This window comes from Toxorhynchites rutilus, chromosome 2 (genome assembly GCF_029784135.1).
Source record: "Toxorhynchites rutilus septentrionalis strain SRP chromosome 2, ASM2978413v1, whole genome shotgun sequence".
Taxonomy (NCBI): Eukaryota; Metazoa; Arthropoda; class Insecta; order Diptera; family Culicidae; genus Toxorhynchites; species Toxorhynchites rutilus.
In genome coordinates, this window is record NC_073745.1 from 113,036,456 (window position 1) to 113,063,707 (window position 27,252).

The window sequence follows — 27,252 nt, forward strand, 5'->3', positions numbered from 1 at the left end:
TAATAGATGAAAGTGTGCAATCTAGATTTAGAAAAACTATGTATAAGCATCACACGAATGACCTGAAAATGTAATTTGTAGTAAATAAATGAGTATTTTTTCATGCTAATAAATCAGTTTTTTTATCTACAACGAATATCTTCGATGACACAGATTTTTGTAAGCAAAGAAACATATAAGAATGATTTTTAACCCCTATGGTACAGATGAAAATGTGGCAACACTACTTGTGATAATCAACTCATTTACATCGCTAGTGAGCATACACACAAATAATTGTCTCACTTCTACAGGATGACACATTCCAGCTTAATTTGGATGTCTAATGTTCACTAATAGAATTCATCACACTGGAAAGAACCCAGTTGCTTTTGTTTACAACCAAGACCCGAGTCTGCTACTTGATTAATCGTGAAAATATTCACAAGTGCCAGTCTCATCATGCTGTTTATGTTTGATTGCCAATTCGGTTCGACCCCGGCCTGGCGTTTTTCTGTGCTCGTATATTTGAACAGCGCGCGCGGTCACCCAAACAAGACCAGACGGAATTTATTGGCCCGATCGTTGTTTTCGATCATTTCCCCCTCCCGAACCAAAGTTGTAAACATTTCACCAAACATCTCCCAACAATCACCACAAAGCACCAAGGAATTCATTGGAAAAAATTGCTCAAATATAGATGGCGCTATAAATAAACACAATATATTCCGCACCCATCAAGGCCGTACCATAAACAATACGAATCAGCGATGGAATAAATCCCTTTCGGGGAGGAGCCTGGAGGAAGCAGCATTGATTGGGGAAACAACATGGGGAAGATAAAACCGCCGAGTAAACCTTTTTCCGATTCCAAAAGTGACTGGCGTGAGAAATTTGAAACGAAAATTGAAAGAATCATGAAAGAAATAACAGTGTTTGACGTCGCAGTGAACACAAACACATGTGGCAATACTTTGTGGAACCGAGCGCTTTTAAATCCCGAAGAAAGCGGATCAATTAGCACCGACACAAGATATGGCACACAGCGCGTATTGTTTGGGGAGCTGGGATACGGAACCTCGGAGCTAAACGGTTGAATTGTTTACAGATCCCACCGTGGCGTGGAAATCGTGGGTGTTTCCCCTGGTGCCAGTGGAAAGCACAAGGTAATGTGCGGTAAGGTACTCATAAATAGCTGTACGACGCACGGATCGATTACCGTTATACAATTTAGGATGAAAAGATATTTTCTCCACCCGGGAGAAAAATATTGAAACCATATGAAATCACTCTCACTCTTTTTTTCTGCGGGGCGATAGTTTGTTTTAACGGGCCAATGTATCGGGCAGAAGCCGGTGCCAAATTGTAGCCGATGTTTTAATTGAGTGCGAACGATTTGTTTAATTTGGATTTTCTGCAGCTCTATTTGCGAAAAGGGAGATATAAATTACCACTCCGCGAACGACAGCAATGTTTATTTCATTGCCGGTAATTGGGAGTGTAATTGTTTGGCTGTCTCGAACTTATAGACTTCAGTGTGTACTTTTACAGTTGATGTTGATTGATTTATTTGGTCCTTGTGATCGTAACCTAGATGAGTTTGTGGTAAAACTCGGCAACGGATATTGGTTACCAAGAGGGAGGAATCGATCAGACACTACCATCTCCAATTTCAATTGAAGCTCACACACGTTTTCGGTATAAGAGACCAAGTGTTTTCTAAAGGGCATTCTTACAAAAAATATTTTTGACGTAGGACTACGTCTTAAATTAAGGGTGCCAAATCAGAAATAAGGTCACGTTTTTTATGAAATAAAGTTAACGTTAATAACTATTTTTGCTGCGAACGGATTTTGACGATTTGCATACCAATCGATTCGGAAACTTTCTAAGATTTGTTTGATATTTTGATATGCTATACATTACAGTCCCATAGTCTGTATATGGTTTAAATTGAAGAAAATTGGAAGTATTCCCATTTCCCCATACATTTGTTCGGTCCATTTGTGTGCTTTCCCGAACAGAGCTGTCAATAACGAGCAACTTATGCAGCCGCTAGAATAGAAACAGTCGAAGACGAATGAATCATTGGATTTAAAGTTTCCGTAAATAAAGAAAAAAAGAAGAAGAAGAATAGAAACAACGAAGGGGGATAGCGAAAAGAGAATATTTGCGATGTAAGAGTAAGCTGTCGCTAGCGTATTGCATCTCCTCTCAGGAAAATTTTTAGAATCTTTCTGTACCCGAAACAACAAAGGTCACTTATTCTGATCGTTTTGTGTTTTATGTGAACGAGCTGTGAACGCTATCGAATATTTCACTTGAATTTTATCGCTGCAACTGTGTGCTTCTGTTAGATGCGTGTTTGATGCTTGTGGAATGGCGATGCATGGAAGTTGCCTCTCGTTAACACTCCTATACTCGCGCATTGGTCTGTCAGATCGAGAAATCAATAATTCGTTCATTTCTCAGAAAATATCAACACTACGACTTTGCGTTTCTCTCTAGCTTCGTTACTCGTCGTTCGTCATCGTTTAGCGCATCGGATGTGTTGGTACAAAGGGGACGTGTGCCACTTTTTTAACACTTTCGGTCTGACACACCGACGCGAGTATAGGAGTAACTTTTTTGGACAAGTGCCTTTTTTCATATTCTAGAATATTGTTGAATGAAATGTATAAATTAATGTTAGTGGCATGGAATATTTATTGAATATAATGCATAAGATCATTAAGGACTAACCTTATTTGATTCCAGTCCCTCTTGTAGATGGATTGAACGGATCCATATATTAATTATTCGTCGATATATTCGTCGTTAGATTCATACATTCAAAAGCAAAATATAAATGTTTGACTTTCATATAGCTATTCGTTAAATATAATGGTCATACATATACACACTTGTGAAAGAATTTCACTTGTGGAAGAATTGTAAACAGTAAACTATAATCTAATCGGTGGCTTATGGTAATTTTCAATAGACACATTTTCGGGGTTATTTTTTTATAATGGACAATATCGACAAGAAAATAAGAAAAAGAAAAGGAAGTTCCTAGAAATCCTTTTATATCAATATTTTATGTCCCATCAAAAAAAGGCTTTAATTCTCAGTTTACCAAGAATACAGAGACAAAGAATATTAGAAATATGCAAACTTTATACAGGTAAACTTCGATATAACGTACATTTCACTTTCAAAATTGTACGTTGTAACGAATTGTACGTTATATCGAAGCATAATAAAGTACTCACAAACGTAGTCTATAATACATTATTGTGTTGCTGTTTTAGTAAAGTTAATGAATAACTTCAATCAGAAGACGAAGCCAGCCTTTCTCATGATGTTTTCCTTCGTACTGTTGATTAAAGCATGATTCATTTAGAATCCGGAATCACAAAACCAGCTGTATTTCGGGATTTATTGAAGGTACAAAACTTGTTTTAGCATCACAATACAGGTAATTCATTGTTTCATCAGAAAAAAAATATTGAAAAAAATTTTCCTTTACACTTTGGAAATGTGTACGTTATATCGAGGTAAAATGTACGTTATATCGAGTGACGTTATATCGAGGGTACGTTATAACGAGGGTACGTTATATCGAAGTTTCCCTGTATTCCAGAACCTTTATCATCTGGTAATTATCTAGAAGGTCGTTATACATTCTTCTCTTCGATAAAAGACCCGAAAAAAACGCAACAACTGCATGAAATGTAACAAATATGTTTGTTTCGAGCATGCAGTTATGCTATTTTCTGATTCTTACTCCTTTGAAACCACAATCGATTAATACGTTTTTATATTATTTTATAGCTCTTTATACTTCCATGAATTATATTCAGTTGTTTACTTCTAATTAATAACAGTGAAAAAATTTAATTTCGCTATTTGTGTTGGAGTATTAAAAATTACTTTGTTTTGAGGAGGCTGAATTAGATGACTATTAAAACATAATAAAGACGAAGAAAACATATTTTTTGGAGTTTTTTCATTCAATCATACTCTCTTCTTCAAATAAATGTCAATGAAGCCTGGAAAATACACAATGGCAACATTACAGAGAATTTCAATTTTCGGTCTGTGACACCGTGCGCGAGTATACGTGTTATGATTTTGCACGCGAGTACAGGAGGGTTAAATATTCAGTGCAATGCGTGCATTGATATAAAGAAACAAATTGCAACATATGACCAATTAGTGTATTGGAAAGGTTTAATGGGTACCACGCAACCCATTAAACCTTTCCAGGGTCCCCGGAACTTTTTACTAAAGAGTTATTTATGAACGTTCGACGTATTCGCAAATAATATCCGAAATGATCAATCAACAAATTTAAAAAAAAAAAATAAAATTGCGTAGTCCTACGTCCTAAGCGGCCGTGTCTCGGATACAACCCCTCGAATTTCTGGAAATGACGATGGATTTAGGGACATTTAGTTAAAAATGTGGAGCTTAAACACCTTTGGATGCATGTTAACAATGACAAGGAACGATTTCTTCATATACTTTAGAGCTGTTGACTAGCACAAGCATTAAATTCGAGTTCACTGTTGAATATGAGCTCAAAGACAAGAACATCATTCAATTGAAGACAATCGAAAGACTCGAGAAGGGTGTTAAAAATCAGACACTACCACAGATCAAATTTTGACGCTCGATACGCGAGAATGCCAAAAATTCACAGATTCGTCGGTTTTCGTCGCAACACATAAAATAATGAATATGATTGGGTTATTCCGTACGGCATTAATTATCTCTGTATAACAATGTCGAACTTTTCTATAATAATTTTCATATAACAAAAATTCTATATAATGCCCAATCCTCTTATCTTAGATCTTAGATTGTAGAATAGATCTAACAGTGATAAAGTTTCCAAAAACATTCTTTTCCATGTTAATCAGAATTGAGATTGAGTAATCAGAACAAACTTAGAAATACACATTCTCAAATGTTATTCCCAATTTTCCATCAACAACGATAAATTCTCCAATACAGAACGTACTCGATTATATCCAGTTTACAATTTTTTTTTCGAATTTTTTTTTTCAAACCGGTAACAGAAGAATTTAACTTTTGTTTGATTCCCTAAAGACAGAAAACAACTTTCTCACATAAAAAATTACATGTATCCGGAATCTTTTTCAATAGGTGATAGAATATCATATTTGATGAGAAAAATTTCTCTACGAAAATGATCGAAGTTTAACAATGACAGAATTATTGAACTCTTATTCTGTTTCGGGCTCTTTTTGCCTCGAATTGGTTCTACTTCAAAAAGCACGTAGCGAACGATTTTGTTGTTTCAATTTAAAAGAAGAGCAAATTTAATACAGAATACAGAAGTCAAACATTCCAATAAGTGGATTTAAATAACATTTTAAAGATGTTATTAACAATTTTATCCGCAGAAATTCATAATAGACTTTGATTGTTTCTATCAACTAAGTTAAAGCTTCTAGTCGCTCTACAATTCTATCTTTTACATCCAACTCATAACTTTTTAATTCCGCTACAATATCATTTTCATTTATTTATTATTGTATACATAATCACTTACTTCAGCAGCAATTACCTGCAAAAGGATGAATCATTCTAATAATCACAATACTTACCACAAGCGGTGAAAGACAACACAAAACAAACAATCTCAACATACAAAACAATCACAATCGAATTGCCATAGAATAGGAACGGGTAGAAATGAACCCTTTGACAAAGAGTAGGGGAAAAGGGGGGAATTTGGACCACCTAAGCAACCAATACGGTCTAAATAAAAAATGCCACATTGTATAGTAAACTACACTTGTTTTCTCTCAATCAATAATGTTTAATCATTATATCAAGCTTTAAACTACCAAATATATCATAAAATAAAAGAGATGATTTTTGGATATTAAAATTTGATGCGGGGTGATTTGGACCATATCGTATGAAAAGTTAAAGTTATTGATTCATGCATTGTTTGGCTCGGTTGTCCAAGACGCCATTTGAAAATATGCCTTTATATCTTCAGCTCACAGAATTTTCACGCATTTGATGATTAGGCAAAATGTTGATAATCAAAATGTAAAATACAATGATCGTTGGACAGTTCCGTTCTTTTCACATATTTTGGAACTCCATGATAAATGAATGAAATGACCAAGGTATGATGCCATACGTAAAAGGTTACCTTACAAATTAAACACAAATTTCTACATTACTCGAGAATTAATCAAGCAAATGCAACCAAATCAGGCATCTGAAGGTTTCAGGGTGCAATAAATGTTTCTATGGTGGTTAAACACTCTACCCCCCCTCTCTAAGGGGAGGCTGCCATACAAATGAAACACACATTTCTTCATTACTCGAGAATTTATCAAGCAAATGCAACCAAATTTGGCATGTGGAGGTTTTAGAGTGTAATAAATGATTCTATGGTGGTTAGACACTCCTCCTCCCTCTTTTAGGGTGGGCTGTCATACAAATGAAAGACACATTTCTGCATAACTTGATAACTAATCAAGCAAATGAAGCCAAATTTGGCATGTGAAGATTTTAGGGGGCACGAAACGTTTCTATGGTAAATATACACTCCTCCCCCCTCTCTAAGGAGAGAAGAGGGGAGGGGACTGTCTTTGTTCTATCATATTTTCTGTATCAAACATTTATTCCATGTTAACATGTTATTTGCAAGTGGTTGAAAAATCTTGAACGAGAATTGTGTCTGAAAATAATCTGATATCTAATGATGAGTTTTAGTAGAAGTACTAGGAATATTTTAGTAAAAGGTAAATTTAACGGGGTCGATTAGAAGATCAATCAATGAACAGTTCTGCGATTGGACTCATGAACTTGTGCTTAGTAAGAAAACGTGAATGTTTGAAGGTATTGATAACAAAAAACAAATTTTGGGCGAGACGAAGTTTGCCGGGTCAGCTAGTGCCGTATAAAGAGCGGCCGTATAGCGAGGTATGGGTGTAATAATTTAATCCTTACAAACAAATGATTACTAAGTCAACGATAGTTCTCCGTCAATCTTATGGTTATATTATAGATATAACCTACTAATTTTTGCTCTTTTTCATTTTTGGGTGTGTTTGTAACGTCTATTCTGAACATGAGCTGAATCCATTAAGGCAGTATTGTAATTTAGAAATTAAAAAAAAAACTAAATTTCTAGAACTTTTCGAAAATCCCATTATTTACCGATAAAAGTCACATCATTGATGCGGTGTCTTATGTAGTACGGCTATAACAGTTAACTTCAAACGCGTTTTTCTCGAAACTAGTTTTTCCAAACTGGCTTGCACGATATCTCAAGTTCTACTGAACCGATTGATGACAAATTAATATGAATAGAATTTTTATGCATCTCTTTTTCGCATAAACCAATAAAAAATCATACTTTTTTAATGCCATAATTTTTAAAAAATCAAAAATACGCCGGAAAAAATCTGTTTTTTCGATTTTAGATAACCAGAAGGGCTGGAATCGTGTAGGCCATGGAACAACTTTTTTTTGGAACCCCCTCATTTCATCAGCTTGTAACTATTCTAATTACGAATATTTTTCTTCCGTTCAGTTTTTGTTTGGTTCAACAAATTACAAAACAATTTTTCTTTATTTTTTTATTTTTTTGGAGCTCGGCAAAACGTCAGAAATTCGTACCTCTATACTAGAATATTCCCTTAAGGGGGTAGTACACTATGCAGACTTGGAATAATCAAAAAAACAATTTCTGGAAAAATGTTCTCTGGGATGTCTATTTTACTGCAGTGTTCGTCCCAGGTTTGCCCGATGCTCTGTTCCGAATACACTCTGTCCAACTTCTACAAGACCAGGTGATGATCCTGCTGTTTTGTGTCATTGTAAACAAACTACGCTTCAATTTATATTCTAGTGTAATTGTATTGGTAACTATCATACACTGAATGATTTTCATATGTGTGTGTGCAAGCGTTGAGCGTAAACAATTTTTTTTGTATTTTTCAAGTATCAAGTTTCTATAAGACCAGTTACGTTTTTCGTTGTTTTTAGTTAGTTTGAATAATAAATATGAATGCCGAAGGAAAAAGTGCTCACGGATAGAACAAAAGGACAAATCGATGCATTTCACCCAGAAAATGTTGGAATTAGAGAAACTGCTCGTCGGATTGGACGATCCCATCAAGTAGTTCTCAACTATTTGACGAATGCTCAAGGATGTGGTAAAAAGAAGAGAGCTCCACGTAAATCAAAGCTCTCTGACCAGGATAAGCGGGAAATAGTTAGAACAGCTTCGAATACTTCAAAAACGCTTATGCAAATAAAGCAATATCTCAATTGAAATGTTACTCGGGAGACAATTCATCAAGTTTTAGTAGAAAATTCTCACATAAAGAGGGCTTGGAAGGTTAAAGCTCCTCATCTTACACCATCTCACATCGAAAGATGTCTGAGTTTTGCCAAAGCTCACATGAACCGACAGTGGGACATGGTATGTTGTGACAAAGAATGTTCCCAAAAGAATACATTTTGCTATATACCATAACGAAAAGTTCTTTGATTTATAGCTTATCTTCGATGACGAAAAAAAGTTCAATTGGGATTGTCTTCATGGTTTCAACGGGTACTGGCGTGATTTACGGAAGAAGGAACAGTATTTTTCAACCAGAAATTTTGGTGGAGGCTCGTGCATTGTTTGGACGGCATTCTGTGGAACCGGAAAACTCAATATAGCTTTCACATCATTCAAGGATTACATACATGTTCTGGAATCCACTCTACTACCATTTTTGCGTGGATATCGTCACAAAAAATTCACATTCCAGAAAAACAATGCTACTACTCATACCAGCAAGGAAACTAAGCAATGGATTATGGACCAAAAACTTTTTTTTCGGACTGGCCGGCTCACTCTCCAGACTTGAATCCTGTTGAAAATCTTAGGGGAAACTTGTACGCAGAATCTACACTGAGGGAAAACGGCACACCTCGATTGACGAGCTCAAGGTCGCAATTTTGGAAACATGAATATATATCGAGGAATCCGTTCAACAGATTTTGGTAAATAGTATTCCAACGCGAATTTTCCAGGTTATTAGTCGAAATGACAAAGTTGCCAATTATTGACATGTGAATTAGCCGATCGTTATGGTTTTTTCATTGATAATACTTATGAATTTTGAAGTGGTCTTATAGAAACTGGTCAGCTGAAGTTATCATAATTAAGCACAATAAATAAACAAACAACTCTTTTGAACGAAATTGATGTTAAATACTCTTTATTCTAAGCATTCAACAATGTATGAATGTATCCTGTTGAAATTCTAACTGTTTGTGTTGCAACGAAATAGAATCAGGGTGGTCTTATAGAAGTTGGACAGAGTGTACTTTTTGTAGTGTTCATAGTGCACTTCCTCCTTAAGGAATAAATAATTTGTTCGTTCATAAATTTAGCGTTTAAAAATTGTTCGGTGAACCAGACACTATTGTAAATCAATTGTACTAAACATAAATTAAATTCTTTTGGAAATCTTTAACTATTTCTCATGAATTATGTGTTGCCCGAGTAAATCTTAACATTTACAAGGAATACATTCAATTGAAGAGAAATGGAAAGCAACCGAAGTGAACTAGTTCAGATCCCCGGATATTTTGAAATTTCTTACACGGGAGTCATAGACAGATAGATTCAAATCACGATTAGGAAATTCATCGAACGAAACACATTTCTCAGATAGCTTTTTTAAATTATTCTTCGTTTGAGGCCAAACTGGAAATGCACATTAATCTCTTCCAATGTTATATTGAGGAACGGAGTTATTAACTCTTTAATAGATTTTCTGATGACTCTGATGTGTGCCTCATTCCTAGCAAAAATAGTTATTAACGTTAACCTTATTTTTCTTAAAGAAGGTGACATGTTTTCTGATTTCGCGCTCTCACCGAAGGAAGTAGTGCTGCGTCAAAACTAATTTCAACATGAAACCAATCCAACTGTTGCAAAAATATGGTAAACGATATGTTTATTAACTTATGAATGGTGACAATGCTCATGGAACAAAGGTTTCTAGAGTAATAAATGCTACATACCTTCAAAAAGTATTTCTGCTAGAAAACATTGAAGAACTAGTGTCCACTCTTTCGCCAACGTGTTCGTATTGCATCATATCGCAATCACTACTTCGACAGAATTGCAAGAATTACGCTTTGAGTTACTTTCCTATTCACTTTCAAGCTGAAATAATTCTGAAAAAGAACGTTCGATGAAGTGATAAGGAAGAGATCTCAAACCAAACATTTAAATCGTTTTTATTCAATACACATAAAGATTATTATTTCTTAGAGCAAGCTCATAACTTGAGAACTGATAACGGCAGCACTAGTTTTACAAGAATGCAAATGTTAAATAAACTTCGCATTTCAAGTGTAGTCATAGAAAACTATTATATTCGAAGCGAATTTCATATGGCAAACATCACCCCACTCAAATAAAGAAGTTATTCCAGGTTTATTGTAATTCAAAGAACACTATATGCATACACTCCAAATAGTGAACATTGTTTCAACATTATTCAGCCACTTCTCGGGGGAAGCAATCTCACTCTGCACAATCGCAAATATTTCATTTGCATCCGATTACCTTCCACTTGACATTTGAACTTTTCGAATAATACGCCGGTAAGTTTGCGACGAAAGTTGTTCGTATTTCAATATTTATCTTCCAGAGCATAAATCGATGTGAATCTTTTCTCTGGTCAGCTACGGAGAAAAAAATTGAATGACTGTTGATTTTCCTCAATCGGCACGGCAAACGTTTATTGGATATCTTCGTTTTATCTACTGTCTGTTCCCAATAAAGTACGCGTTGGCGTTGGTACACCTAGGCTCGGCGGGTCTGCTGGTCTAATGTTCCGAGACGATAAAGTTTAGTGGACCACTTCCCGTTCAAATAGAGTTCGTGCAAAGACGGAGTGTTCGCACTTCCTAGCGCGTGGCTGATTTTAAAAAGGTGTGAAGTCTTAACAACTTTATTGGAGAATTTATTCCGTCTGCGTCACTCGTTTATGAATTATTCACGCCTCAATAGGATATTGGATTGGAAAAGTTGTGCACTGTGCATGAAGTGCGTCGGAGGACAGGAGGCGATTTTTTTCGTTCTTCATTATGGGAAATACCTCAGAGTTTCAGTGAGTGTGAAATGAATTATGTTTGAAAGTTAATGAAAAACTAAATCATCCATTAAGAGACTGTTGTGGAATGAAATACTGAATATAGTTTTTAAAGCCCCCTTCGTTTATTCCATCAGAACCACAGTAAATCCCAGCGAGTGTCCTTTTTTTGAACAATGGAATGAAACCACATTCAGTTGTGCGAAATGTTATCGACAGAATGAGATAACACATTTATGAAAACGGGAGACCCACAACGATAATCAATCATTTGTTTTATTATTTTTTCTCCACTCGATATCTATAGGTTTAATTGAGCAAAACAATGCCCACTTAGAAGCCTGCCATTTGATTGTGAATGCCCTTTGGGTGGTCCGGATTAAGTGACAGAAATTTCGAAGCCAATATTGGATTTTATCAAACAAAAGAATCCATACGCTATAAGTGGAGCGGAATTATTGTGGATAATTCCGGAGATTTTATTCATCTATGAGATTTTTAAATGAGCACAACAAACCGAGCTCTGTCGAATTTAATTCGGAATTTTAAAATAAAACAAAAGAATGCAAGAGCAGGTGAATGTGAGGCAGATTCAATGAATGGAAATTTTTTTGCCAACCTTGTGTTCTTCTGTGTCCATGTATTATTAATTTGTGGATAACCAATACAAGTCTCGAACTAAATAGTAGTTTTTCACGAACAAATAGGTCAGAATGACGTGTCCTAGTACAAGGCTGTCTAAGATGGATTCGTAAAAATGTCGATGTTACATATTCACAACGATTCTTTCTTGCCTTTACGCGAACAATACACTCATTCGTCATATGTCACAATTTATTTTTTGACGATGGACTACGTCTAACCGGAGTATATGGGGGGTAAAATGAAAACCTAAACACAAAACATGCAGGAAAAAATGAAAAATTCCGAATGCTTATAACTCGAACATTTCTTACTGGATCGGAAAGATGTTTTGCATCAACTGATAGGAAATATTTCTACGCATCTATCGCAATTAATAAAATGTTATTTTTCATTAGAAAAACAATTGGCCAATACATGAAAGTCGGGGGTGTTTTTGTTCCGACTGAAATGTGTTTCCCTAACACGGACTTTAAATCCATGGAGCGTGGGGAAATTGGCATTGCGAATACATGTAAGTCGTGGGCATTTTTGTTGCGACTCTAATGTGTTTCCTTAACGTAGACTTGAAATCAATGGAGCGTGGGGAAACTGGCATTACAAATTCATGCAAGTCAGGAGTATTTTTGTTCTGGCTGGAATATATTTCCTTAATACAGACTTCAAATTCATGGAGCGTGGGGAAATTGGCATTGAAAATTCATGCAAGTCGGGGTTTTTTTTTTTTGTTCCGATTGAAATGTGTTTCCCTAAAAGCCCCCGCAGACTGCAGGCTTCTGTTGGCCGATAGTTTGATTGGCCGACTTAATCAGTACAAAGCGACATGCATATGCGCACACTTCACCGATTCAGTATCGGCAAACCGCATTCAAACTGTTTTGACGGCAAACTATCGGCCGTCTGTTGAATCAGTACTGGCTAGCTTTGGCCTGCGGCCATACGACGATTGTTTATTGATCGATAGTTTAATTCGCTCTCAATTTTGGAATCCGACATACATACCGTGCGAATCACTGAGAATGGGATGTACCCAATACTCTCGGATTCTGTTTTTGATTTTCCTTCTCCGTTGTCAAACGATGATTAAACAATATGCGTTCGACGCACATATCAAAATCGAAACTGAGTGCCTGAAATTCATCAAATCAAGCGAATACGCGGTTCAAGAAGTACGTACACTTGAGAGATGCAACCTTCAGAGGGAAATATGTAAAATAAAATAATCGTTTGATAATTCTTCCGTTCACATATTTTGGCATTTATTCAATCTTTTTACTCACAACCGAATATATTAAATTCGGAAATTGTTTCATTCAATCAAAAAGTCAATCAATACAAACAAATGATTGCTAAGCTTAGGTAGTCCCACGTCAATATCATAGTTATATCATAGATATAACCCACCCATTTTTTTTATATCAATGCACGCATTGCACTGAGTATTCAACGAGAGGCATCGCCATTCAACAAGCATCAAACACGCGTCTAACAGATGCACACAGTTGCAGCGATAGAAATGAAACATCGCGAGAATGACCGTTTATGAAAAATCGTTTCTCGACTCTCTGTCAAAACCGTCAACAAAGCTAGGAGCTTGATGCATCAGAACAGATCCGATGCGTACGAGAGCAAATACGAATGGAAACTAAAAGTATCGAAGGTGTGCTATTCACATGTTCAGGAAGTGAATAAGTTGCAATGCCAGATGCCCTTCAAGTGAAATATTCGCTAGCGTTCGCAGCTCGAGGGGAAACATAAAACACAAAACGATCAGAATATGTGACGTTTGTTGTTTCGGGCACAGAAACATTCTGAGAATTTTCAACAGAGGAGATACAATACTTATACACTAGCGACAGATCGCTCACTATGCAAGGGTGGCGTTCACTTCGCAAATATTCTCTTTTCGCATCCCCCTTCGTTGTTTCTATTCTAGCGGCTGCATAAGTTGCCCGTTATTGACAGCTCTGTTCGGGAAAGCTAACAAATGGACAGAACAAATGTATGAGGAAATGGGAATGGTTCCAATTTTAATCAATTTAAATCATATGCAGACTGTGGGATTGTAATGTATAGCATACCAACAAAAACTAAAAAAAAATTCGATTCGATTGGTATGCAAATCGTTAAGATCCGTTCGCAAAAAAAATAGTTATTAATGTTAACTTTATTTCATAAAAACGTGACCTTTCTAATTTTGCACCCTTAATGTATGACGTAGTCCTACGTCAAAAATATGGGACCTTTGGCGGCAAACGAATCATCGAATGCAGGATACAATGCACGAGGCGGCAGTTAGACTATATACAACCTCGAGATGTACTGCGCGCACCGTAAATCAAGCGAAGGGCGCGATCCACCTTTTTACATTCGATCGACCTTGCTTAACCAGAAGCTGTTCGAAATAATCTACTCCTACCTAGCTAAAAGGGCGGTGTTGACCTGCGGGAACACCTTACGAATCTTGTAGAACTGGCAGAACCTTCCGATGTATTTTGCTACATTCCGGAGTTTTGAAATAACGTACAATTGACGAATCTCGCTTACCACAGTCTCCGAATATGAGGGGCGGAACATTCTATGGTACTTAGCGACTAGAATTTCGGTGTATCGATGAATCCAGGGCAGAATCACCGGAAAGTGTACGCTGTAGTGAATATGTTTCGTTGTTATGCTTCTGCTGTTTTGTCGCACTAATCCTCTGTTATCCATCATCGGCAATTATTAATATAATTCAATTGATCTTGTCTTTTGTCTGTCTCTTGTCTGCCTTCAAAGTTATTTAATTCTCAATTATGACCCATTCCAGCGTGACGTGACAACGGTTTGACTCACTAAAAACATTTTCAATTTTCAATGGAATGTTCGTGGAATAAATGACTTAGAAAAATTCGACCAAATAATTTTATTCATTAATCAGTGTGACGTGTCCATAGATGTCATAGTGATTGGCGAGACATGGCTAAAAGCTGAAATGTGCTCAATTTATAATATAAATGGATACAAATCGATTTTCTCGTGTCGTGAGGTATCTGCTGGTGGTTTAGCTGTATTCGTTAATAATTCAATTCGACATAAAATCATTGACAATCAAAATCTAGATGGATTTCATTTCATTCACATTGAGCTATCAGTCAATAATCAGTTTTTCGATGTTTTAGGTGTTTATCGTCTCCCCTCTTTTGACTTCAACAGATTCTATGACTTCCTGGAAAATAAATTGAATCGTTCTAAATCAAGACCATATTTCATTGTAGGTGACGTGAATGTTCCTGTAAATTTGTCTGGTAATAATATTGTAGTTCGTTATAGCAATCTCTTACAGTCGCTAGGTTTTATATGTGGCAACACGTTTACTACGCGCAATGCGAGTAACAATATATTGGACCATGTTGTATGCAGAATCATGGACGTGCCAAACATTCGGAATGACACTGTTTTCTCTAGTCTCAGTGATCACTCATTGATTGTATCTTCGTTAAGACTAAACGGTTGCAAAGTCAAAACAAAACTGAAAAAGACCATTGTAGACCACAACAGATTAAACACGCTCTTCTCTAATTTCTTAGAAACAGTGAGTTGTGGGCAAAGCGTTGAATTGTGCTTAACAAATATCTCGTCGACGTACAATGCGTTGTTAAACCAATGCTCCAAAACCATCTCTGTTGATGTCAACACCAAAGGAAACGCTTGTCCCTGGATGTCATATGATCTTTGGAAATTGTTGAAATTTAAAGACAAATACTTGAAAAAGGTTAAAAGCCGTCCTAATGATACGTACCTAAAAGAAATGCTCAACCATATTTCAAAAAAAGTTCAAGTAGAGAAAAGGTACAGTAAAAGAGCATATTTCCAACAATTATTGAACAATACGAATAATTCAAGAATGTGGAAAACAATTAATTCTATTTTTGGACGCTCCAAGGAAAGAACACAAATTAATCTTATTAATGATGGTATTGAGTATACAAAGGACGAAGAAGTGTGTGAAGTTTTTAACGAATATTTTTCAAGCATCGGAACTCAACTATCTCGTGAAATTCCTAAGCGTAATAATGGTAATCCATCGATGTACACTCGTTATGTCCCAAACTCAATTTTTTTATATCCGTCAAATCCAGCTGAGGTGCTAACGATCATACAAGATCTGAACAGCAAAAAAGGTTGCGGATCTGATAATATCCCAGTGAATGTAATAAAAACGAACGCAGTTGCCTTTTCTAGAATTTGCTCGTAAATGTTCAACATATTGCTGTCTACAGGAAGATACCCAAACTGTCTAAAAATTGCTAAAGTCGTGCCAATTTTTAAATCCGGCGATTGTACGAATCCTAGCAACTATCGACCGATATCAACCCTATCAGTGTTTAATAAAATATTTGAAAAGCTCATTATTGTCAGATTTCTTGATTTTTTGAATAAAAATAACGTCTTCAACCAGCTCCAGTACGGATTTCGGCGTGGCAGCAGCACTGTAACTGCCATCACTGAGCTTGTGGATGAGCTGATAGATGGAATCGATCACAAAAAGGTAGTTGGAGCACTATTTCTTGACCTAAAAAAGGCCTTCGATACAATCGATCATAATGTATTACTAAAAAAATTGAATATCTATGGTATTCGAGGAATAGCCAACGACCTCGTGCAAAATTATCTCACCGATAGACACCAATATGTGCATTGAATAATGCCAGAAGTATCCTGTGTCCAATAAATATAGGAGTACCCCAGGGTAGTAATATCGGGCCTCTGCTGTTTCTTATGTACGTTAATGATATAGGTAACCTTCCGTTGATAGGAACATCTAGACTATTTGCTGACGACACTGCATTATTTTATCCTTGTTCTGAATCAAAAACCGTCGTCTCAAATATTGAAAATGATCAAAATGTTCTTCTTACTTATTTTCAAGACAATCTTTTGTCACTTAATCTGTCAAAAACAAAATATATGTTCTTCCACTCACCTAGGAAAAAAATCATCGTTTGTCCCGACCCAAAGGCCGGGGATATTTCAATTGACAAGGTTAACCACTTCAAATATCTTGGAATTCAGCTAGACACGACCTTATCATGGACACAACAAGTACATTCTTTGGAGAGAAAAATTTCTTCACTCTGTGGTTTATTGAAGAGAGTATCTCACTTTGTGGCCAAGAAAGCGTTAATCAATTTCTACTTTGCATGTATACACTCACTATTGCAATATGGAATAATAGTATGGGGGCATGCATGTAAAACAAAACTAAAAAAATTACAAGTGTTGCAGAATAGATGTTTGAAAATCATATACAGACTACCATTTCTTCATCCTACTTCGGACTTATACTCTGACGATTCTCATAGTATACTGCCTCTTATTGGACTGCGCGAATTACAGACTGTAAAATTTATTCACAGCGTTATAAATGACAATAATATCCATCACAACCTGACAATACCTACAGCAAATCACCAACACTCCACACGACAAGCCCAAAATTTAATGCGAAGTCGGGCAACAACCAATGTTGGTCAACAGCGCATTTTGTTTTATGGACCGTCCCGTTTCAATGCTTTGCCACCGGAAATCCGAGCAATAACACGTTCAGATCTTTTTAAAAATAAATTGAAGCTATACCTAAAATCGATCATAAGAGTTTTCCTAGTATAGATTTCGATCAACCACAATAAACCACCTCAGTATTTAGCTTTCTTATTTTTGTATACTTGCCAGTTTTTCTCATAATTTTGTACAATCTATGTTTTATATTCAAATTTTTGTTGTTTCAATTTATCTTTTTTACTATGTTATATTCTTATATTATATTGGATCCCTTAAAAGAAATACTATTTTCACTGGGATCCATACATCTTTGCTTTACATGTTATTGTCCGCTCACCTCGTACCTAAATATCTTGTTTTGTCCTGTGGAATTGTAAATTGTCTTAATTTTTTTTTTCAGCAAAAAATAATTGGTGCCCAACTCTAGGATTCTCGAATAAGAGTTTCTTCGAGATGGGGGTGAGTGGAGGGAAAAAAACACTTTTTTTTTCTCGTTTTCATGTATAAAACACACGATTTCCAAATGGTGAAATTGAGAAAATTTCCTACAAGAATCTTCAGTTGGAGAATATTTTGCAGTTGCAATTCGCTTGTTGCCAGCCCAATACTTTTGTGACGTGACAACACCTGTCTTTTTGCGGGTTCCGCAAAAAGTATTAATGTATTTTCAGTTCCATTTCAAAACATGCAAATAAACTTTGTTCTATGATTTGTCAAAGAAAGGTAAACGTAGATTTCTGTATACTCAGTTTTTCAAAAAACTCGCAAGAACATGCATTTTGACGGCAATTTGTGCATTTTGTGACGTGACAACGCGCTCTGTGCGAATAAACAGTCTGCACGAAGCGTTGTCACGTCACACAATCAATAAGTTGTATTACATAAGGATTTCACCGATATACTATTTTTTATGTTTTTCATTACTCTGAATACTTCTTACTTCCCTCTGAGATCTCCTCTTCCCCTTCTAAAAGTCCATCCTATAGGGGATGGTGGTCCTAACCCAACCGGTGGTTCTGAACCTACCATCCTTTGTATCTCAGGAATGATGCTTCCTACTGAATTTTCAATAGTGTGGGATTTCATGCCATTCCCGGTCTTTTATATCCGTTTTTATCGATCCGGAAGTCACCATCCTCGAAAATGGCATCGGATTACGATATTCGACTTCCGCTGGTAAGCTCATATCGTATGGGTTTCCCTTATTTTTTTAGCATTCAATACTACCATCAGCAAACCGGAAGTTGAAATAAGATTATATCTTATATTATGAAATCGACGTTCATATAATGTTGATAGAACATAGGAAAAAGATCATTTGTATGTTTTGAAACGGAACTGTAATTAATCAAATTAATCATTAATGTTCAACAGTCCGAAACAGCAAAAAGTCAGGTGTTGCCACGTCACAAAAGTATTTGATTGACAACAAGCCAATCTAATAATAAAATATTCTCCAACTGATGATTTTTGTTGGAAATTTTCTTAATTTTACTATAACATCGTTTAATTATGTGTGCTTTATTCATGAAAACGCAAAAAAATTGTTTGTAGTGAGTCAAAATGTTGTTACGTCACACTGGAATGGATCGTATTCTTTTCGTGACGTAACAACAACTTCTTCTGGAGACAGTTGATACTCCTCTATTTGTGGACCGATCTCAACCAAATTTTGTGGGTTGTTGACTTTCATTGTTTGCTCAGAGAAACCCAAGTATAAAAATGTTTGAACCTATGTTCATCTGATAAACTAAAAAAATGCCCCATTTTTGTGACGTGACAATGCTGTTTTTCAAATGCTTGTTTCTCATAAATTACAAAATGAAACGTAGGTCTATCCACAGCTCTCCAAACAAGCATTACCCATTTAATGATATATATAGACATTGAAGTTTGGTTAATCATGTGCAGAGATATCTCAAGAAACATAAAAATATTTTAAATATAATTTTTTAAGTTTGAAGTTTTTCAAACTCGGTTGGTGCATAAAAATTAAATTTGTTACAAAAAATTTATGATATTGTTCGCGACCGACAGCGCGAAGAAGGAACAAATATCCCAAGCAAGTAATTCCTTTTCCATCCCAATACTTATTCCTGTCCAATCCACTCCCTTCCTATCATAAATGCAACGTGTGGTGCATTACACAACTGCTAAAAACAGCGAAACCCGAAACACAGCATAAACTCACACGAACGAATATGTGAAAGCGTAGAAACGATCCACAACCAAAACCATCATTCCAATTCCAATTTTCAACCGAGTAGCATCGTTGTATAGCGTACCCATGTATGTATAGAAGTTTTCCCAAGTTTTTCCATTCTCGAAACAAGCCACGTACCAAATCCTGAGCTATCATCCTGGCCTCCTTCAACCGAGGAATCCGCCAATTTCCTCAATGGTGTGATCCACCAGATATAACTAGTGCTTATTTAAATAACGTTTTCAATTTTCTCCTAAAACTAGATTTGAAATTTGGTTCTCTGGTGCATAACCTCATGGAATGGGTCTTATGTGCCCTGCGTGGTTAACGTGGCGCTTACCAAAATTGGGGCTTCGGGTTGGATTTCCGTTCTGGTCAGAAAATCTGTCGTCATAGATGATGTCTGAAACACGGCTGCAAAGTAGACGTAGGGTTATGTTAGGTTATTTGTGGCATATTGATTTGGACACGATAGAGAAATTTCATCATCAAACTTATTGTTAACTAGCTGACCCGGCAAACTTCGTCCCGCCTAAAATTTGTTTTTGTTATCAATACCTTCAAACATTCACGTTTTCTTACTTAGCGCAAGTTCATGAGTCCAATCGCAGAACTGTTCATTGATTGATTTTTTAATCGACCCCGTTGAATTTACCTTTTACTGAAAATTTCCTAGTACTTCTACCAAAACTCATGATCATAATATCAGATTATTTTCAGACAAAATTCTCGTTCAAGATTTTTCAACCACTTGCAAATAACATGTTTCTCCGTTACATGGAATAAATTTTTGATACAGAAAATATGATAGAATAAAGACAGACCCCTCCGCTTTTCTCCCCTTAGAGAGGGGGGAGGAGTATCTAACCACCATAGAATCATTTATTGCACCCTAAAACTTTCACATGCCAAATTTGGTTCCGTTTGCTTGATTAATTCTAGAGTATTGCAGAAATTTGTGTTTCTTTTGTATGGCAACATCCCACCCACCCCTTTAGGAATGGGGAGGGGTGTGTCTAACAACCATAGAAACATTTTTTGCACCCTAAAATCTCCACATGATAAATTTCGTTTCATTTGCTTGATTAATTATCGAGCAATGCAGAAATTTGTGTTTCATTTGTATCCTCCTTCTTCCAACGTTGTCTGCCCATCCTCTTTTTGTAATTCAGCGGCATCTGGAATCAATTAGACTAAAGAAAAACCTCAAATCTGTAGGACCAATTCACCCCACAAAAACGTGTCCATGTCACGTTCACAGCATGCAAAAATTAAAATGCAATTAATTTCATCTATTGTTATCAAACTTAGAGTTTCGCTGCATCAAATTGTTCCTCTTCTGTAGGCGAATAGAACTTTACTGCCCAATACACGAGAAGTTTGTTTAATCAGCGGGAAAAAACCTTAAAACCACGATCGGAAAATTCACATTTTTTGACGGTCAAAGTGCTTGTTGTGTTCATGCTACCATTTCCTTCCACCTGTCGAATTTCACCAAAATTTTTTTTCGTTAGCTACACACGGTTCATTAATGAACGAAGATGACATTATAAAAAATCCAAGTTGAGCCGTACTTTTTGAGATAAAGGGGTGGTTCAAATCACCCCGTATGTCCAACTCACCTCGTGTTACCCTATAGATAATTGGGTGATCGTGAAGAGGACCATTTGCATATCACGATAAAAGATTCCGATGTATATTCCATACATGTAAAAAATATTAGGCTGTCAAAAAAGTCCTGCGGTATTTTTTTTGAATTTTCATTTGTTCATAAAATTAGTTACAATCATCTGTTTTAAGTCAAATATGCGCCGTTTTGTTCGATGACTTGTTCCCAACGAGATGCCAACTTCATAATACCCCTGTTATAGAAGCTCGCTTCCTTATTGGCAATAAACTCGGATAGCCAATTTTCACAGGCCTCTTTTGTGGCTAACTTCTGACTACCAGGCTCGTTCGCCATGGACAAAAACAGGTGGTAGTCACTTGGTGCAAGGTCCGGACTATACGGCGGATGCAAAAGAACCTCCCATCCGAGCTCCCGGAGCTTCTGGCGCGTCACCAAAGAAGTGTGTGGCCTGGCGTTGTCCTGATGGAAGACAATGCGGCCTCTGTTTATCAAAGATGGCCTCTTCTTCATGAGTGCTACCTTCAAGCGGTCCAGTTGTTGGCAGTACAGGTCCGAATTGAGCGTTTGGCCATAGGGAAGCAGCTCATAATAGATTATTCCTTGACAATCCCACCAAACACACAGCAGAACCTTCCTGGCCGTTAATGAGGGCTTGGCCACCGTCTGAGCCGCTTCAGCGGGCTTCGACCACGACCGTTTGCGCTTCACGTTGTCGTAAGTGACCCACTTTTCATCGTCAGTCACCATCCGCTTCAGAAACGGGTCGATTTTGTTGCGATTCAGCAGCGATTCGCATGCGTCGATACGGTCAAATTTTTTTCGTCAACGTGTGTGGCACCCATACATCGAGCTTCTTTGTGAATCCAAGCTTCTTCAAATGGTTAATAACGGTTTGATGACTTATCCCCAGCTCTTGACCGATGCTACGGCTGCTACTATGCCGGTCTTTCTCGGCTAATTCAGCGATTTTGTCGCAATTTTCGACGACAGGCCTTCCGGAGCGTGGCGTATCTTCGACGACCTCTACACCAGAACGAAAACGTTGAAACCATCGTTGTGCGGTGGAAATGGAAACTGTATCGGGTCCATAAACTGCACAAATTGTATTGGCAGCTTGAGATGCATTTTTGCCTTTGTCATAGTAGTACTGTAAAATATGTCGGATTTTCTCTTTATTTTGCTCCATATTTGCGACACTATAACTCACGAACGATTTAACCAAACAAAACACTGTCAAGGACTATATTATAGCGCGTAAAAATACCTTTCCAACAAGCTATAGTATGACTCGATACAATGAATACAACTAGAACTACGCGCTTACAACGACACCTCGCGGAAATACCGCAGGACTTTTTTGACAGCCTAATATATGTGGAGGGTGAATGATTAATTTCTACATTGTCATTTTCGCGCTTCAAACCAATGGAACACGAAGCTAAATGTATCAACGCAAATTTCAATTGGACTGGACTGTAGACATACAACCTCGATTATCTTTTCGAGATTTGTCAGTGAGAGGTATGCTCTTGATCTTTTGTTTTGGTCATGGCTTTCACATTGTCCGTCCTCTGGTCTACACGACAAAACATAGTTTAATGATTTCTGTATTGATATTGGGTTGGGGAAAAAGAAATGTCGTATATTGTCAATATATGGCAACACTTAAACATATCTTGTGTTGTGCTCAGCGCATCGGGTCATACTATACGGCTATTTAAAGACGACAATCTGTGCTACAAGTGTCGTTTTGACATTGTTGTGATTGTCCTTTTCAGTCTCAAGTTATAGCGCGTTAAAGATGGAGTCCACCAAGTAATAAATTCGCCATATTTTACGATTTTACTACCTGCGAGGTAAAACTACGAAGGCGGCCGAAAAAATTCGTGTAGTTTATGGACCCGATACTGTAACGATTCGCACAGCACAGCGTTGGTTTGATCGATTTCGTTCTGGTGTAGTGGCTGTCGAAGATACACCCCGTACTGGTAGGCCAATCGTCGTGGAAACCGATAAAATCGTTGAAATCATCCAAGTAGACCGGCATGTGAGCACTCGCTCGATTGGCCAGGAACTGGGTATAGACCATAAAACCGTTTGAAACCATTTGCAGAAGATTGGATCGTGGTCAAAGCGCGGTGATCCGGCCCAAACCATCGCCAAGCCCGGATTGACGACCAGGAAGGTTTTGCTGTGTGTTTGGTGGGATTGGAAGGGAATCATCCACTATGAGCTGCTCAACAATGGCTAGACCCTCAACTCGGTTCTCTACTGTGAGCAGCTTGACCGTTTGAAGCAGGCGATTGACAAGAAGCGGTCAGAAATGATCCATAGGAATGGTGTTGTTTTCTACCAGGACAACGCTCGGCCTCACACATCTTTGATGACCCGCCAGAGGCTACGGGAGCTGGCTCCAAGTGATTATCATCTCTTCCGGTCCATGCAAAACGCTCTTGGTGATACTAAGTTGGCCTCAAAGGGGCTTGCGAAAACTGGCTGTCTGAGTTTTTTGCAAATAAGGAGGGGGGTTTTATGAGGGGGGGGGACAATGAAGGTGCCTTCTAAATGGCAACAAGTTTGCGAACAAAACGGTGCATATTTGACTTAAATTGGATAATTTTAAGTATGTTAAATAAAGCGTCAAATTGTGATCAGGAATACGACATTTCTTTTTCCCAAACCCAATAAAACATGCTGAAATATCCTCTTTTCGCGTTGGCACTTTATGTTTAAGCTCTCTATTGCCGGACCTGTTTCCTGATGTGACACTGTTAAAAGACGTACTCTACAGACGTAGATGTCAAAAGTATCACAATCAAATCGAATTTACCTGCTATAGTAATCAATTTGAAAGAACCCTAATTGTTCTAGAATGCACCTTAAACACCCCTTTTTAATATTCATTTCCCGATGAAACTGATTACATACCAAACAAACGAGTACCTATGTGCTAATTGCAGACGCCCCACAATCAGTCCGTAGTCCGTTCATTAGTGAAATCTGATTACGCCGAAGCCATTCGGCCGTGGATTTCAGCAAATATATTCCAATGACTCGACAGCAGCATGTACACGGAATGCAGCTGTGTCTAGGTGGCGGCGGCCAGCGGATGCCAGCCCAGTTCCGCACAACTCCATCCGGTTCATCCTGCCACCCTAAATCAAAAACAAACTCCATTGACCTGATTTTCACATTTTTTTCCATTCTCTGTTTATTCACAGGACACCCACACACACTTCATAATAGCCAATTGCTGACGACGACGAGGACGACGACGACGGCGCTGGGAACCGGAACCATGCGGACAGCTGAAAAATGATTCCTCATCGTTTTTTTCCCGTGAATGATGTTGAGACGGCCAGGGCAGCACTGGAATCAATTGAACTTTCATCAGTGTGAACGTGTGGCATAAAGTTTCCTGTTTGTTTGAGCATTGCTGAAGAAAAAAATAATAAACGAGTGTTTTGTTGACGCAGGAACGTATGCAGGATACTGAACGGAGAGTTCCATGCATGGGAGATTTATTTTAAATTTTGACAACGTTTCGACGCGTGATAATCGAGTCCTGATAACGAGAAACAGAGCATAAGTATAGACATGGATAGCAATCTGACGTACTTCCTGAACGGTGGAGGTTTGTTCGGTGAGAATGCCTCATTGGATGAGTATGGATTGGACGGAACGGTCGCAGGGATGAATGGAAGTTGGTTGCGTGCCAATTTCACGTGCCATACAGATATGCCAACCACGTATACATTGTTCATGGTTTTGTACGCCGTCGTTTGTTTGGTGGGAGTGATGGGAAATACTTTGGTGATTTACGTGGTGCTGCGCTTTTCCAATATGCAAACGGTGACCAACATGTACATTTTGAACCTGGCAATTGCAGACGAGTGCTTCCTGATCGGCATCCCCTTTCTAATCGCAACAATGCACATGGAACGCTGGGTATTCGGGGGAGCAATGTGCAAGGTGTATATGGTCAGCACATCGATTACGCAATTTACTTCGTCAATATTTCTGTTCATCATGTCCGCCGACCGATACATCGCTATTTGTCACCATATATCATCGCCGAAATATCGCACACCGCTGGTATCTCGTGTGGTATCCGTTTTGGCGTGGGTCGCATCCGCTTTGATTATGCTGCCAATACTTATATACGGTGACATCGTAGAGCTTAAACCCAACTACTACTCGTGTCAAATTGTGTGGCCCGAATCGCATAACCACCTGCCCGGATACACCTTCACGCTGTACTCGCTCATATTGGGGTTTGTTATCCCACTTTGCTTCATAATGACATTCTACTGTCTCGTCATCAGAAAACTGCGAAACGTTGGCCCGAAAACTACCAATAAATCACGCGGGAAACGACGCTCCCACAGGAAGGTAACCAAACTTGTGCTGACAGTTATTACGGTTTACATCCTCTGTTGGCTTCCCTACTGGATATCCCAAGTGGCACTTATTACGTCTCCCTACGGGTCGTGCAGCACCCGTCTGGATATCATACTATTTCTGTTGGTTGGCTGCTTGGGATACATCAACTCGGCCATCAATCCGATTCTGTACGCGTACCTTAGTGAAAATTTCAAGAAAAGCTTCCTCAAAGCCTGCACATGTGCCGCTCGAGCCGAAGTCAACGCTCAGCTGAAGCTGGAAAACAGCGTCATGCCAAAACGCTCGCGAACACGCAACAACTCGGACACAACACAACTGACGATAACGAAGGTTCAACACCGGCTGATGATCGATCCGACCACAACGGGTACTACGACAACGACCGCGGCCTCCAATGTGTCCTCGCGGAATCCCAGCCCACCTGTTCAAAGGAGCTTATTGAATAGTAATAGCACTAATAATAATAACAACAACCACAACAAACCCGTTAGTAGTAATAGTGGGAACAATACGAAGAATTGTAACAACGAAAATCGGGCGCCAGCTGCGGCCACCACTGAAAGCAACAGCATCAAAACTAGCAACTCGACGGCATCCAATGCCAACAACAACAACAACAACAACAACAGTAGTGTAGGTGAATTAGTGCAATTGTCTTAAATCAAATATACGATAAATTTTCGCTGTTATACAGAACCACAACTATGTTTAGGGAAATCAATTTGTATTATAATGTGTCATCATGCTGTCGGCAACCAAAGTGATAAACGATGTGCTGTAAATAAATTCGAATTTATCATTGAAAATAAATCTAGGTAAGCTATTTTGAAGCCTGACGGAACGCGTGAGCGCTCGGGAAGTAAATTCGTAAAATCGAAGAATGATTTCTGTGTTATGCTCTTGAAATAGAATATGAGAAACTTCCATGTCTACTCGTATAGTATCGAATTGAACTGTACACAGCAATGAACAATCTTCGACAATTTTTTTTTTAAAAACAAGTTTGAAGAATTGAACGTTCTAGGAAAAATGGCAAATGTTAATTACAGTGCTCAAAATTTACTTAAAAGTTCAATTCGATATTAATAACTTTTTTATTCCAAAACATCCACCCCAATGTTTCATTTGCATTAAAACGGAATAGGTGAGTATGACAGGTTTGGTGTCATGCAACTTTAGGGTGGTGAGTTGAATCGTATTTTACTGTCGATGATCACTCTGAGGTCGCGGATGGATTTGACGCGTTCCTAGGTTCGCCAGGGGCGTTCGACTTAAGACTGTCAAGACTGAAGGCAATACATTACACTTTTTGGTATTAATTTCCTTCACGTTATACACTGCGTTTCACAACTATAGAACCATTATTTTTTGTGAGTTTCCAGAGATATGTAAGAAGTCAGTTGAATTGAAGTATACAGTGTAGGTTATAATAACTATCTTCATTTAAAAGACTGGCCAATTGAACTTGATTGTTATGTTCAGGCGTGAAACATTCAAAAAAACTAAAATATCAGTGTTTCATAACTATAGAACCAGATTGAAAAACTCTCACTTCTTTACAAAATTAACGTCAATTTCACATGAATTATATTAACGTTGACGTAGGATTCCGTTAGGCTATGATGTTGGATATGTTGGAAAAATTACATCGGTAAACTCTTCGATAATGATTTGGTGGTCCTGAAAAGGACCGTTCTCTTTGGTTGTTG

At 37.7% G+C, this 27,252-nt stretch overlaps 1 protein-coding gene across 5 annotated transcripts in view; it reads left to right on the forward strand.

The window, feature by feature from the left end:
- Nucleotides 1-26,424, forward strand: part of LOC129769484 (somatostatin receptor type 2-like) — a 196,771-nt gene extending 170,347 nt beyond the window's left edge. For all 5 annotated transcript variants that reach the window (XM_055771785.1, XM_055771784.1, XM_055771787.1 and 2 more), the window contains one exon: nt 24,361-26,424. In XM_055771785.1, coding sequence (XP_055627760.1) covers nt 24,737-26,203 — 1,467 coding nt within the window. In that variant the 5' untranslated portion in view covers nt 24,361-24,736 and the 3' untranslated portion in view covers nt 26,204-26,424. The remainder of the gene's footprint in view (nt 1-24,360) is intronic.
- The last annotated feature ends 828 nt before the right edge of the window (nt 26,425-27,252 follow it).